Source organism: Panthera leo, chromosome A2 (assembly GCF_018350215.1).
Source record: "Panthera leo isolate Ple1 chromosome A2, P.leo_Ple1_pat1.1, whole genome shotgun sequence".
Lineage (NCBI taxonomy): Eukaryota > Metazoa > Chordata > Mammalia > Carnivora > Felidae > Panthera > Panthera leo.
In genome coordinates this window covers 1150954-1163632 of record NC_056680.1, presented here as the reverse complement: position 1 = coordinate 1163632, position 12679 = coordinate 1150954, and the positions used below count along the sequence as shown (strand labels likewise).

Here is a 12679-nt window from a genome sequence, read left to right as displayed (position 1 = left end):
CAGGTCAGGGGAGAGAAGGTGGGGGGGGGGGGAAGGGTCGCGCACGTGGCCGGGGGGCGGGGCTGGCCGCTTCCGCACCCCCACCCGGCCACGTGGGGAGCGAAGCCCTCCCCCATCGAGAACGGGGGCGCGCCCGGGGCCGGGGTGGAAGCGTCCGGGGAAGGGGCGGGCTCCCGCCGGCCGCGCGCCCTGGCGTGGGGTGGGCGCGCCCGCGAGGGGGCGGGGCGCGCGCCGGGGAGGGAGGGAGGGCTGCGCCGGGAGGGGGTGGGGCCGTCCGGGGAAGGAAGGAGGGACGTGCCGGGACGGGGCGGAGCGCTCCCGGGAGGGAGGATCATACCGGGGGAGGGCGGAGCTTGCCGGCGTGGGGAGGGGGTCCTCCGAGAAGGGCCCGGGGGCGCGCGCCGCGGGTTACGGAGGCGGGGTCTCTGGCTGGGGGCCCGCGTGGGGAGGGCGCGCTTGGAGAAGCAGGCGGGGGCGCGCTCCAGGGCCGGAGTGGGCGCGCCGGGGGCGGCTCCTTCGGCCCGGACCCCGCCCCCGGCGGCCGCGCGCCGCTGGCAGGGCGGTGGAGGGCGCGCCGGGCGGGGGGCGTGGCCGCGCGCCCCGAGGGGGCGTCCTCCGGGCGGGGCGGGCCGCGGCCGCCCCCGCGGGCTCCGGTGCGTCAGGGCGCGTCAGGCGGGGCGGGGCGGGCCGAGCGCGGGCGGCGGCGGCGGCGGCGCGCGCCGGCCTCCTCCTCCTCCTCCTCCTCCTCCGCCTCCCGCACTCGAGCAGCCGCCGCCGGCCGGACGGGCACCGCTCCCGCCGCCTCCTTTCAGCCCGCTCGGCCCGCGCCGCGCGCCTTTGCCCGGCATGTCGGCGGCCGTGGCGTGCGTGGATTACTTCGCTGCCGACGTGCTCATGGCCATCTCCTCCGGCGCGGTGGTGCACCGCGGGCGACCGGGCCCCGAGGGCGCGGGCCCCGCCGCCGGCTTGGAGGTGCGCGCGCCGCGCCGCGAGGCCGCCCCACCCGGGCCCCCGGGCCCGCCACCGCCGCCCCCCGCCGCCTCCGGCCCGGGCCCCGCCGCCACCGCCGCCGCCGCCGCCGCCGCCGCGCCCCACCTGCTGGCCGCCAGCATCCTGGCCGACCTGCGCAGCGGGCCCGGCGCCGCCCCGGGGGGCGCCTCGCCCGCCTCCTCCTCCTCGGCCGCCTCGTCCCCGTCCTCCGGCCGCGCCCCCGGCGCCGCGCCCGCCGCCGCCAAGAGCCACCGCTGTCCCTTCCCGGGCTGCGCCAAGGCGTACTACAAGTCCTCACACCTCAAGTCGCACCTGCGGACGCACACAGGTGAGCCCCGCTCCCCTGTCCCGCGCGCGCGCGCGGTCTCCTGCGCCCCTTCCCCCTCCGGGACCCCAAAACTGCGTGGCGCGTGGGGGGCGGGGAGGGGGGCGCGCCCGGGCCGCCGCCGCGCCGGCCGGGCGGGCGGGGCCTCGGTGGGTGGGGCGCGCGCAGGGGGCGTGGCGGCCACGCGGTCGGGCGGCGCGCGGTTGGCGGGCGCGACGGTGGTGGCTGCAGGCGCTCTCGGGGCGCGCGGCGCGATGGGGTCCGTGGGCGGGATCGGGGCTCCCGGACCGTCCCCTCCCCCCTCGGCTCCGTTTCTCCTTAATTTCCTGTGGCGTTTGGGTCTGGGGAGTGGATATTGTGGTTGGAGCACGTAGCTCTGAGATGGTTGTGTTTTCCTTTCCCTGTCTCAGTTTCCCTATCTGGAGAGGGAGGAGGAGCCGCGCCGCCGCCTCCGGGGTGGCATCGAGGATTCACCCCCGAGGGCAGCAGAGCGCCTGGCGCGGGAGTCGGGGTGGGGGGGTGCCCGCGCGGTTTTTTTTGTTTTTTTTCCTTATGAGTTTTAATACGGCGGAGGGCGGGGCTGAGAGTGAGGGTTGGGGCCAGAGTCGGGGTGGGGTGGGGAGAGGAATTTGAAAGGGGACCCTTGAGGGAGTCAGGTCCTCATCGCGTTTGGAGGCAGGCTTTGGGGGAGGGTTCAGCGACATTTGTCACCTCTCACAGCCGAGCGGGGGGGGGGGGTGCGGCGAGGGGACGCCCGGAGGAGTCTGAGGCAGGGCCGCCGTCATCACCCTGTCACCCCCTCCCTTGTCCCCCTCTGGGTCCACCACCCTCGACGCTGAGAATGGTCTCCAGCTGGGAGTTTGGGGTGTCAGGGGGAAGGTGGGTCTTGGTGGCTGGCCCGGGCTTGAGTGTGGAAGGCGGTCCTGCCCTGGCGGTGGGCATCTGGCCACCGGCTGTGAGGATGTACTTCGATTCCAGCCCTGCCCCTCTCCAGCACGAGACCTATTCCGGAGCTCAGTTTTTTCATCTGTGTAAAGGGCTCACGAAAGTCTGCCTTCTGAACGTCACTGTTTCTCGTGTCGCAACACTGGCTCTGTGGACACACTCTCATTGTGGAGAGAGGGCAAGAAAGCAGGGCTGGCCATAGTGGTGTGGTGGGGACGTGGTGGGGCAGCCTCAGGCCATTTGCAAGGCCTCGGATGCCAGGCGCCCTCCTCCCTGCTCCACCCCCCTCCCCGCCTCATGTCTTGTTCAGTCCCCATCCTGCCCACAGGGACATACAGGCTCTGCTTGCTAGTGGGCGTAAGGCAGGACAGGGCAGCCGGGGCAGACTTGAGCGGGGAGGATCTGTATTTCCTGCAGGATCCTTCCTCTTCTGAGCAGTCCCTGGGTGTTACCTACACTTTGAGGCACTGAGGTGTGTGTGAGGGACTCCTGGGGGGCCGTGAACACAGAGAGGCATCTTTATTGGGATCTGAGGGCAGATTCCTCTCTGGGTGGGGGGCTGGGGTCAGAGCAGAGCCCTGGCTCATGCTAGGTGAGTTTGCCCGTCTGAACAATGGGGGTGCTGGAGCGGGAGACCAGCCAGAGAGGGACCTCGTTTCTCCCACTGTATTCCTCCGCCTGTCCTAGGTAATTGTTGCCTGGCGAGGCTCTGGTGCACTGATTTGCTTTTCCCTTCTGGGTCGGTTGAAGGGGGGTGGCCAGGCCACCTCCTACAGCGGCTCCCAAGAGACCCTCCTCTAGGGTGTCCTGGAGTGCTTCAGAGCCTCCATAGGCCCCCAGGCAGTGGCGGCCGGCTCCCTAAGCCCTGGGAGAAGAGGGACTCCTTACTGGGCCCAGGACGCCAATGTTGTCATCCATGTTTTAAACGAGAAAATTGGGCTCATCCGGGGAGTGTCCCAGGGGAGGGTGGCCTCCCTGGATGGATCCCTAGTGCCAGTAGGAACTGTAACTCCGGGTATCCTCTCCCAAAGCCCTCTTTCATAATTATGGTGTGGGGACCCAGAGAACGCAGCTCCTGGGCCAACCCTGCTATTCCTGAGATTGGAAATCCTGGACTTAGGCACCCCTGGTGTTCTGTTTCTCGAGGGTTTCACACACTTGTCTGCATAAGACTGTGGGTTCAGTGTATCTGTGACCCCCCACCCACCCCGGACCACAGAGCCCCGCGTAGCTTTTCTGGCACCTAGTTGGGGGGGGGGGGGGAGTCTCTGCCCTTATACCTGGCTTGGGGGTGGGGAAGCCATGCTTGTCCCTGGTGCCCCAAGGCTAGCTTGGTGTTGCCCATTCACAGGGGCTGGCCTGGGGACAGATGTGAGGAGGAACAATAATTAGAGGTCAGCTGTCTGCCGATTGTCCCCAGAGGCCTGTCTCCCCCTGCTCTGCCTGAGGTTCACTCCTCCTCTCAGTAAAGAGAATGAAGGCCAATCCCAGCCTAGCTCCATTTTACAGATGAACAGACTGGGATCAGGTGCCTGGCCAGGGTCAAGTGTGGTACCCCCACCGTCCCTGCTCCGCTTGGCTTGGGGGTGGTGAGGCTGGGAGGGCAGTGGAGTCTTTCAGAGGGCCACCCAGCTGCAGGGGCAGGGCTGTCCTGTGCTCCCCCGGGGCCTGGCCTGCAGCCCCAGCACAGAGCTCTCCTGTGTGGGGTGGGCAGGCACTTCGGAAGCTTCAGGAGAAGTTGACGCTGTTGCTATGGATACGGAGATGAGAGGAGATGGGGCGGGGGGTGGGAGGAGAGGCTGGCTGGCTGCTCCCTGCTCTCCCAACCTCCAGATCCGGACTGCTCCCCTGCCCCAGAGCCCCCAGCTCTGAGCACGCGGTGAGCCCTGCGCCTTCTGGGGTCTCAGGCTCCTTCCTGGCAAGAGGGAGCTCAGATCGGGAAGTGGAGCTTCTAGGGCCAAGGTCTGATCCCCGGGGCACAGCTGATGCCATTCTCTGTGGGGCGTCCTGGGCACCTTGGGGAGTTCTGCAACATCCCTGGCCTTGCTCACTCCATCCCAGGAATCCCAGGAACGTACCCGGTTGCGACCAGTGACAGGTGTCCCGTGGGGGAGTTGCAAGGTCACCCCCCAGGAGAGACCCCCTGTTTTACTCTAAAACCCACTCTCCTTACGTTTGAGGAAAATCAGGTAAGGGTCCAGTGTGCAAGGTACTGCGGGGAGAGCCCAGTCCCTGTGCCCTTAGATTCTGGAACCTTGGGAGGGGGTGACAGGGGCAGTGACGGAGGAAGAGGCTTCTCAGCTGATGGCATGGGGTCCTGTGGGGCAGGAAGGGGTGTGTCCCCAGAGAGGGGACCACACCCTGGCCTCAGGGGATGGGGGCAAGGGCCCTGGGGCATGAGTTTTGAGGATGAGGTGGAGAAGTGAGGTGGGGAGGGTCAGAGCAGGTGAAGGGTTCCATTTAATCCCAAGGGCAGGGTGGAGGGTGGGCAGGAAGGCAGGCCCGGCTTTGCAGAGGAAAATCCGTTTATGGAGCAGGGATTAGGGTCCCGGGAGAGGGGTTGAGGAGGGCTGTGGTAGGGGAGGGAGAGGGGTGGGCCAACCCACAAACCGGGGCCAAGTAAGAAGCCCCAGGACCCAGAGAGTAGGAGGTGGCTAGGGTGAACCCTAGTTTTTCTGACTGAGCAGCCCAAAGGGGGGCAGGGCAGCAGAGGTGGTGTTCTTTGCTGAAGAGCCCCCCCCAGGGGAGAAGCAGATGGGGAAACTGAGGCCAGGAGGGGAAGCAGGCATCGCCCTCCCAGGGCTGAGCCGACGTAGATCCCACCCTCTCCCCCTGGCAGAGCTGTGAGCTCCTTTAAGGACAGGTGGGGTTCAGGAGACTGGTGGCTTATAGGGGGCAGGGTAGGACACTGCCAGGCCGGAGGGGGTGGGGGTGGCCTGTGAGCTCCCTCCTGTAGCAGGCGGGGTGCAGAGAGCAGCTGGAGCTGACTTTAGGTGCCCGTGCTGTAACTGGGGAGTGCGGGAGGGCCCCCAACATTGTGGGGGGCGATAACCACCCCCGCCCAGGCTCCCTGATAAACGTGGCCCAGATGGCCTGGGAGCGGGCAAGTGATACCAGTTCCAGGAGCCGGCCGCCAGGGGAGTGAGGGCTGGAGGGCCGGCCCTCACTGTCACCCTTGGCCAGCACTGTTCTCCCCATCACACATGGTGGGGGTGGGGGGGGGTGGCTGGGGGCGGTGTGACCCTCTCATCCCCAGGCACCAAGAGCCCCCATGCCAAGGATGCCCGTCCGGGTGCCAAGCGGGTGATGGCAGTGTGGGTCTTCAAGGAGGAAGGGGGGATGAGGGGCTGCACGTGGCTGGCCCTTTAAACAAATGGTAGTGGGAGCCCCTACCTGGGGGGGGTGGGGGCAGGGCGGGGAGGAGGGGTGAACCGCATGATGAACCAACAGTTAAGCCGGCAGCCCAAGCTTGGCTGGGAGCTCTCCCAGCCGCAGACTCTCTCCACAGATGCGTTAGGTGCCCATGGCATGCCAGGCCTGTGCCCTCGGCTTTGCAGTCAGGTGAGGGGGCAGATATCACACCTAGGAGATGCTAAGCACAAGGTTATTGAAGCTAAGAAAGGGGACAGTGAAGTGCACCAGCGGGGTAAAAGGTAAACACTTTGGCTTTGATCCTGGATCAGGGAGTAGCTTTGGGAGTTCCGGAGGGCAGAGCACAGGCTGGGCGGCTCAGCCCCAAGCCTATGGGCTATTGCACCAGTCCAGGCAGGAGCTGGAGTCTAGAGCCAGGGTGGGGTCTGGAGATACTGTGAAGGCGTTACTGATGGGATTTGCTGCCCGGTACCACGCAGGCCAAGGTGAGGGATAGAGAGATGGCTGGGGGATGCCTGCCTTAGTTTTCGTGGCATCAACACAGTGCTTGAAAGGGGAACCCTATGGGAGGAGCTGGGATGTGGGGTGGGGTAGGTGGTAAGCCTTGGCTTTTCGGGGGCAGGGCCCAGGGGGTGGTTAAAGTCACAGAACATGGGGCGTTTTGGTGGCTCAGTCAGTTGAGCGTCTGACTCTTGATCTCAGCTCAGGTCGTGATCTCACAGTTCCGGGGATGGAGCCCTGTGTCAGGTCCTGCGCTGACCGCACGGAACCTGCTTGGGATTCTCTCTCGCTTTCCCGCTGCCTCCCTGTCCCCCCTCGCTTCTGCACACTCCCTTTCTCAAATAAATTCAGGAAATAATAATAATAAAATCCCAGAACGGGGCACCTGGCCGGCTCAGTAGGTGGAGCATGAAACTCTTCGTCTCAGGGTGAGATTGAGCCCCACGTTGGGTGTAGAGATCACTTAAAAACTATGAAATAAAATCGCAGAGTAGACAAGCCTCCCGTGGGCTGGTCTTTGTAAAGCCATAATGGCTACTTGAAGGGCACCCCCTGCCCTGCTCTCCAGACCTCAGCATCTATTTTCCACCTTTCTGCTGTTATTTCCAGAACTGCTCTCTGGGCTCTTTCTGGACTACTCGGGGGCCGTCTTCAGGTAGTCTCAGCTGCTCCCCGCCTTCTGTAGCTCTGCGAGAGTGCTCCCTCACTTGTCCTCCCCCATGCAGTCTTCCTGGTAGGTGGGCGTTTGTTCCGGTCAGCTGGCAGACACCCGTCCCTACCCCTAGGGATGACCTCAGGAGGTCACGGTGAAGGTTAGTTGTCAGAGCCCTGGTCCTTGGCCCCTGGCCCTGCGGGGGGAGGTGGGGCACCCACCCCACGCAGGCCAAGCCGTCCTGGCTCAGGGACCACCTTTGCTCTGTCCTGTGTCAGGTCTCAGGACCTCTTGGCCTCCATTTTTCTGAGCCTGCACGGCACTGTGGTGGCCCCAACTGTCCCGAGGTCACCCCAGCCCAAGTCAAAAGGTTATGTCCACCAGGGCCCCGCCCACCACATCTTCCTCTAGTCCCTGTTCCAGTCCGCTTTGGGGCAGCCGGTGGCCGTACCTAGGGTCCCCTCCGGCTCTGAGCTTCCTGGTTGCTCCCCACCAACCTCCTGGCTAGTGGGCTGTGGCAGGGTGACAGGGCCTGGTATCTTGCAGGCATTCGCTCGACGTTGTGGGGGCGGCGGGAAGCCTCCGCGCCCAGGTCTCCGCCACCCGCGTGTGCACGTGAGCGCCCCAGCAACTGGGTGTGGGGCGGGGCTGGCGGGCGTCCAGCCGGCGGCAAGTCGACCCCGACCCCCCACCCCCACCCCCCCGCCCTAGAGGGAGCGGGACCACGTGAGCGAGGCCGGCTGGGCTGCGGATGTCCCCGCCGCCACCGAGCTACGTGCGGCAGCTGTGTTCCCGGCGGCTGCATGTGTCCTGCCCCAGTGGGCGCTGGCACCGCTCTTGCAACCTGCTCATTGCAAAGTAGAACTGCCGGAGGAGGGGAGGCTGGGAGGCGGGTACTAGTCCCGCCGCCCGAAATGGGGAAGTGAGCCAACTGCGGGGCGCGCCAGCAGCGGGATGCCCGCCCCCCCTCCGCCCCGCCTGCGCCCTGCAAGATGGCGACAGGACCGCACGCCCCTCGGAAGGGGCGCCGCTCCCCCTGGCACCAGGTCTGGTCTAAAGCCAGCAGCCCCGCCTCCAAAACCGGACTCCCCTCCCCCAGACTGCAGCCCCGGGGAACTGTCAGATCCAAGCCTTCCGCCATCCAGGTGGGGTAGGGGTCCTTTCCGGGCTGTTTTGAGCTCCGTGGTTCCGTAGACGAGGCCCTTGCTGAGACCCCTCCCCCTGCCTTCTGGATTGTTCCAGGGAAGGGTGCAGCCCCAGAGATTTAGGGTCTGCGAGGTCTTGGGCATAGTTGTGTAACCTCCCCTCCCCCCCGGGGGTAGGTGACAGCTCACCTGGATTCACAGTCTCCTGGGGCATGCCCTGCCCCAGGCGTGAGCCTGAGCCACAGGCAACCCACAAGAAATCTTCCTGGGGGGACCGCTGGACTCCACCTCCTCCTTTGGTGCTGGTGGTAGCCAGGAAGAAGGGGTGGGGGAGGGGAGGTTTTGGTCCCGCTCTTTCCTGGGCCCTGGGAGATGGCAGGAGCCCCTCTGCCTCTTCTGACCCCTACTCCCCTCCCCCACCCCTCCCCAGCGGTTCTCCCCGGGACAGTCCCTTAGCTTTCAGAGCAGAGATGTCCCTGGCCTACCCTGTTGCCCCCACGGCCACAGGTCTGTCCCGTGGGCCTTCCTGCTGGCTCCTGGTTACCTCCACCATCGCTCCTGTTTGGGGAGCCTTTCTCTGATCCTAGACCGTGTACCTTCTCCTGGGTGTGTTCCCTGAGACAAGGTCAGCCTGGATCACTGCAGGGCCAGCATGTAACCCAGGATGTGACCACCCTGACCGCTCTGTGGCCTCCCCCAATTCCAGCGCTCTACCTTCCTATGTGGGACTCCATCCAGTGCCACAAAGGGTATAGCACAGGGGTGCGGGCATCACGGATCAGTGTCCACATTCTGTCCACACCCCCACCACACACACACTCCAGAACTCGTGGACAAAGCAACGCCTGGGGAGTCCAGGGTTCCAGGCGCGGGGCGCAAGGGTGCAAGCTCCAGGGTGCTTACCACCCCTTGGCCTGGGGCGTGGCGGGGTCCCCGGTGGACCCTGCGTAGAGGTGGGGCCCTCGGCGCTCCCGGGTCGGCCGGGGAGATGCTGATAATACTCGCTGGGGGTCGGGCTGAAGCGTTCTGGGGCTGAGACCCCAGACGCGAGGGGTGGGTGGGGACAGGCGCCCGGGGCTGGCAGCGCCGTTCACGGCAGGATGGGCGAGGCCAGCCGGGGAGGTGGGAGGGGTCTGCAGAGGAAGTTGCAGGGTGGCGGCCCGCCCCTCCCCTCACGGTCTGTTCCGCGGGGGCGGGGTGAGGCCAGTGGCCGTGGCCTCCAGGCCCTCCCCTTCCCGGCGGCCGTCTGTGCCTGGGCCTCGTGCCCTTCTCCTCCCTCTGCCCCCGTGTGGGGCTGCAGGTGGCCCTAGAGGCCCTTCACGTGTTCTCCATCTATAGAGGGGCCACGAGGGTCAGGGGGTCGTTGGGCCACGGGGATCCGCCCAGGCACCCCCACACCGACTTTGCGTCCGGGGTGGTCATTTTCAAAAGGAGAGGGCCAACGGGTTGTGAACACCTGAGAGCCTCCGGTAAGCTCCAAAGGAGAGCGGAGGTGGAGGTGGGGACGGCGGGATCCATTTGCATCGGGAGAAGCCCCTGCAAAACCCCGCATGCGTTCCGAGCAGGCGCGCACGTGTGTGTGGCTCGTGCACCGCGAGACCCTGTCACGGATGTCACGGAGGCGGTGCGGTGGTGCCGCGGGGGCGGGCCTGGAAGGGCTCGGGCTCCGCACGGTCTTCTTTTAACGCACGGAAACTGCTCGTGGAATTACTACGAGTTCATGGGAAAGAAAGGGCAGGAATACTAATCAGGGGTTCTTGAAGCGAGTGGGGCTTTCCTCTGCACATTTCCACGTGTTGAATTCACGCCCGGAGTTCAGCCTCTAGAACCGGGGCGCGGGGGGGGGGGGGGGGACGAGTTGCCCCGCCCCCCTCCCCCCCTCCACTGACCCTGCTGTCTGCCCTCTGCCTCCTCTGCCCAGGTGAACGCCCCTTTGCCTGTGACTGGCCTGGCTGCGACAAGAAGTTCGCGCGCTCCGACGAGCTGGCGCGCCACCACCGGACGCACACCGGCGAGAAGCGCTTTCCCTGCCCCCTCTGCTCCAAGCGCTTCACCCGGAGCGACCACCTGACCAAGCACGCGCGCCGCCACCCCGGCTTCCGCCCGGAACTGCTCCGGCGCCCGGGCGCCCGCAGCACCTCGCCCAGCGACTCGCTGCCCTGCAGTCTGGCGGGCAGCCCCGCGCCCAGCCCCGCGCCCAGCCCGGCCCCCTCTGGCCTGTAAGGGCCCTAGTCCAGCCCACCCTGCCGCACCCCTGCTGGGCCTGGGCCTGGAGCACCAGCAAAACGCCTGCTGTCCACGGCCCGGGGCGGGCCACGGACCGACGGCCGGTGTCCCCGACACTGGGGGGGGGGGGGTGGCCCTTGGGAGGGGTGGCTGGGGCCCCGTGTGTGTAAATAGCCATGTCGGATAACTCTCTTCCTATGTGTTAAACAGGAACCCCAGGTGGGCAGCCGGCCGGCGCTCCCCTCCCCCCATCGCCACCTCCCTGCTTCGGAGAGGGTGGGTCTGGGGGGAGCGGCCCAGGAAAGGGGCACGTAACCAGTGCTCAGACTTGGCCCCCCAGCCCTCCTCTCCAGGTTGGGATGATGTGTGCAAAGAGCCATAGATGAACCGGGGGTTCCCGCGGCCCCACCCCCACCCCGCCCGGGGCCCCCCACCCCACTGAAAGCCATTGGAGACGTTCAGGGAATTGGGGTGCGGCTCCAGCCGCCCCCATCCGGGTATTCAATCTCAGGTGTCCACAGATTCTGCCCTGCCACCCAGCTCCCCAGCAGTGGGGGCAGGGTGGGGAGGGGGGAGGCCGGGAGGGGGGAGGCAGTAGGGTCCAGGTTTTGCTCCTAAAACTGGGGTAGGGAGGGAGAGAAAGGGGTTCTTCCAAAGAGCATTTTGACTCTCGTTTGGGGAAGGTGGATAACACGGGCTGGGGCAGATGCCTGCTTATTTATTTTCCTCTGTCTCTGCTGGTAGGAAGGAGGGGGCCGGTGAGCGGCCCCCCTCTGGGTGGGTGTGTGAGTGTGTGAGTGAGGACTGCTCCCTTCGGGGTAGAGTCCCCAGCATTGGCCTTCCATAGCATCACATGACAATCAATCCCTCCTGTTTGGGACCGTGACAGTCATTGAGCATCGGGCAGCCCTTCCCTGCAGGTGCCCCTGGACCAGAGGTTGAGGTCCTGCTTTGCAAGGGCAGGAAGCATGAGGGCTGACCCCTGAACCCCATGGGATAGCTCGCTTTTTTGGACCGGATAGAATATTTTTTCAGGCGCCAATCCCTTTCTTGATCTGGGCCCCATGGGTGGTCCATTGTCCTCAGGGGGTGTGGGTGTTGGGGGGAAGGTCTGTATGATTCCTACTTATGGTAGGGAGGGGTAAGCGCCATGACCCCTCCTGGTGTCTTCCCACTGTGGCTTCGGTCGGATTTCATTTTGGGTAGGGACTGAGGGCCGTGCCCTAGAATGGAACAGACCCAGGGTCCCTGTCCCAAGACCCTGAAAGGACCTATCGCCCACTGTTGGCTGCAGGAGGTTTTTGGCACCCACGTGTGTTCCAGAACCCTTCTGTCTCCCCACTGGGGGCTGGGGATCTGGATGGCGGTGTGGACTGGACCTGCCTTAGCAGGATCAGGGGGTGGGTGCCTGGGGTCCTGGGGAGGAGGCCAGGGAAGCCCTTTGGAGCTGGGCTGGGAAGGGTCTTCTGGCCCAGTCTCTGGGCAGATCTTGGCAGGGCTGGCCCATTCGTGCCCTTAAACCCTCCCTGCCAGCAGTGTTGGTGAGATGCCTTAGTCTGTGGGGGCAGGCTGGGGTCCCATTTTCCTTTATGTCTTTATGGACGTCCTCCTGATTGTCCCATCCCTGGCTGGTGCCTGTCCACAGGACGTGAAGTGTGGGTCTGAGGGCCCAGGAGGCCGAGGACTCGTCCCTGGCCCCTCTCCCATGTCCAGGGGTCCGGCCAGACCTGTGCCCCTCCTCCCCCAAGGAGCTGGAGGTCACTGGGACCCGGTTCCAGCCACTTCGCTGTGGCATCTCAAGGGGAGGGCCCCAAGGGACTCGTGCTGTCAGGTGGCGCCCCCCCCCCCCCCACCTTACCCTGCCCTGCCTGGCCTTTTCCTTGTATTTAATTAAACAAGCCCTTTTTTAAACCCGACTCTGGTGACTGTGTGGTCTTTCTCACCTCTGGCCTTCAACCGGAGAACTCTCTGAGCCTCTGTCCCACGCAACAGGGTAGCCCCCAGGTCACCAGCGTCCCGCTGCAGAAAGTGAGGCAGTGGGGCCCTGAATCTCGGGACCTGGTGGGGGCATGGGATGACGCCCCCTCAGCCCTAAGGCCTGGGGAGGGGGCTGCTGGAAGCAGAGCGCGCTGCCGTCCCGTGTCACCCACGCCTCTCGCAGCTGCACCCCCCTCCTTCCCGCTCGGTTACCCGGCAACCGAGGCGCGGTGACACGGCGCCCGGGGGCGTCCCGCGCCCGCCCCCTTCCGGCACCGGGAGCCGGGCGGCAGGGGAGCCTGCGCCGCTGGGGCTGCTCGTGGGCGTGACAGGACTCCTCCCCAGAGTGTCCCCCGCCCCCGCTGTCTGTGCCCCGCCTGGCCCCTGTGCCCAGGGGGCTGCCCACGTTCTGCACGCCGGCCGTGTGCCAGCTCCCGACTGGAGGCGGCCGAGCGGGGGGGCCCCTTGGTGAGGGCTTGGCGTCCCCGGGAGCACCGAGAAGCCGATGAGGGTCTCGGACCCCTTCCTAGGAGATAGACACCCAGA

At 66.0% G+C, this 12679-nt stretch overlaps 1 protein-coding gene across 1 annotated transcript; it reads left to right on the top strand.

Annotated features, from left to right (window-relative positions):
• The first annotated feature begins 789 nt into the window (after nt 1-789).
• Nucleotides 790-10272, top strand: KLF16 (Kruppel like factor 16). Its single transcript, XM_042927819.1, has 2 exons — nt 790-1318; nt 9852-10272. The coding sequence occupies exons 1-2, from the start codon at nt 847-849 to the stop codon at nt 10151-10153; spliced, it is 774 nt and encodes a 257-aa protein (XP_042783753.1). The 5' UTR covers nt 790-846; the 3' UTR covers nt 10154-10272.
• The last annotated feature ends 2407 nt before the right edge of the window (nt 10273-12679 follow it).

Bases quoted from the DNA above. Each gene is read 5' to 3' on its own strand.
- KLF16 (XM_042927819.1), top strand. From the start codon at position 847: ATGTCGGCGGCCGTGGCGTGCGTGGATTACTTCGCTGCCGACGTGCTC. The intron at 1,319-9,851 runs GTGAGCCCCGCT...TCCTCTGCCCAG, and splicing joins GCACCTGCGGACGCACACAG to GTGAACGCCCCTTTGCCTGT.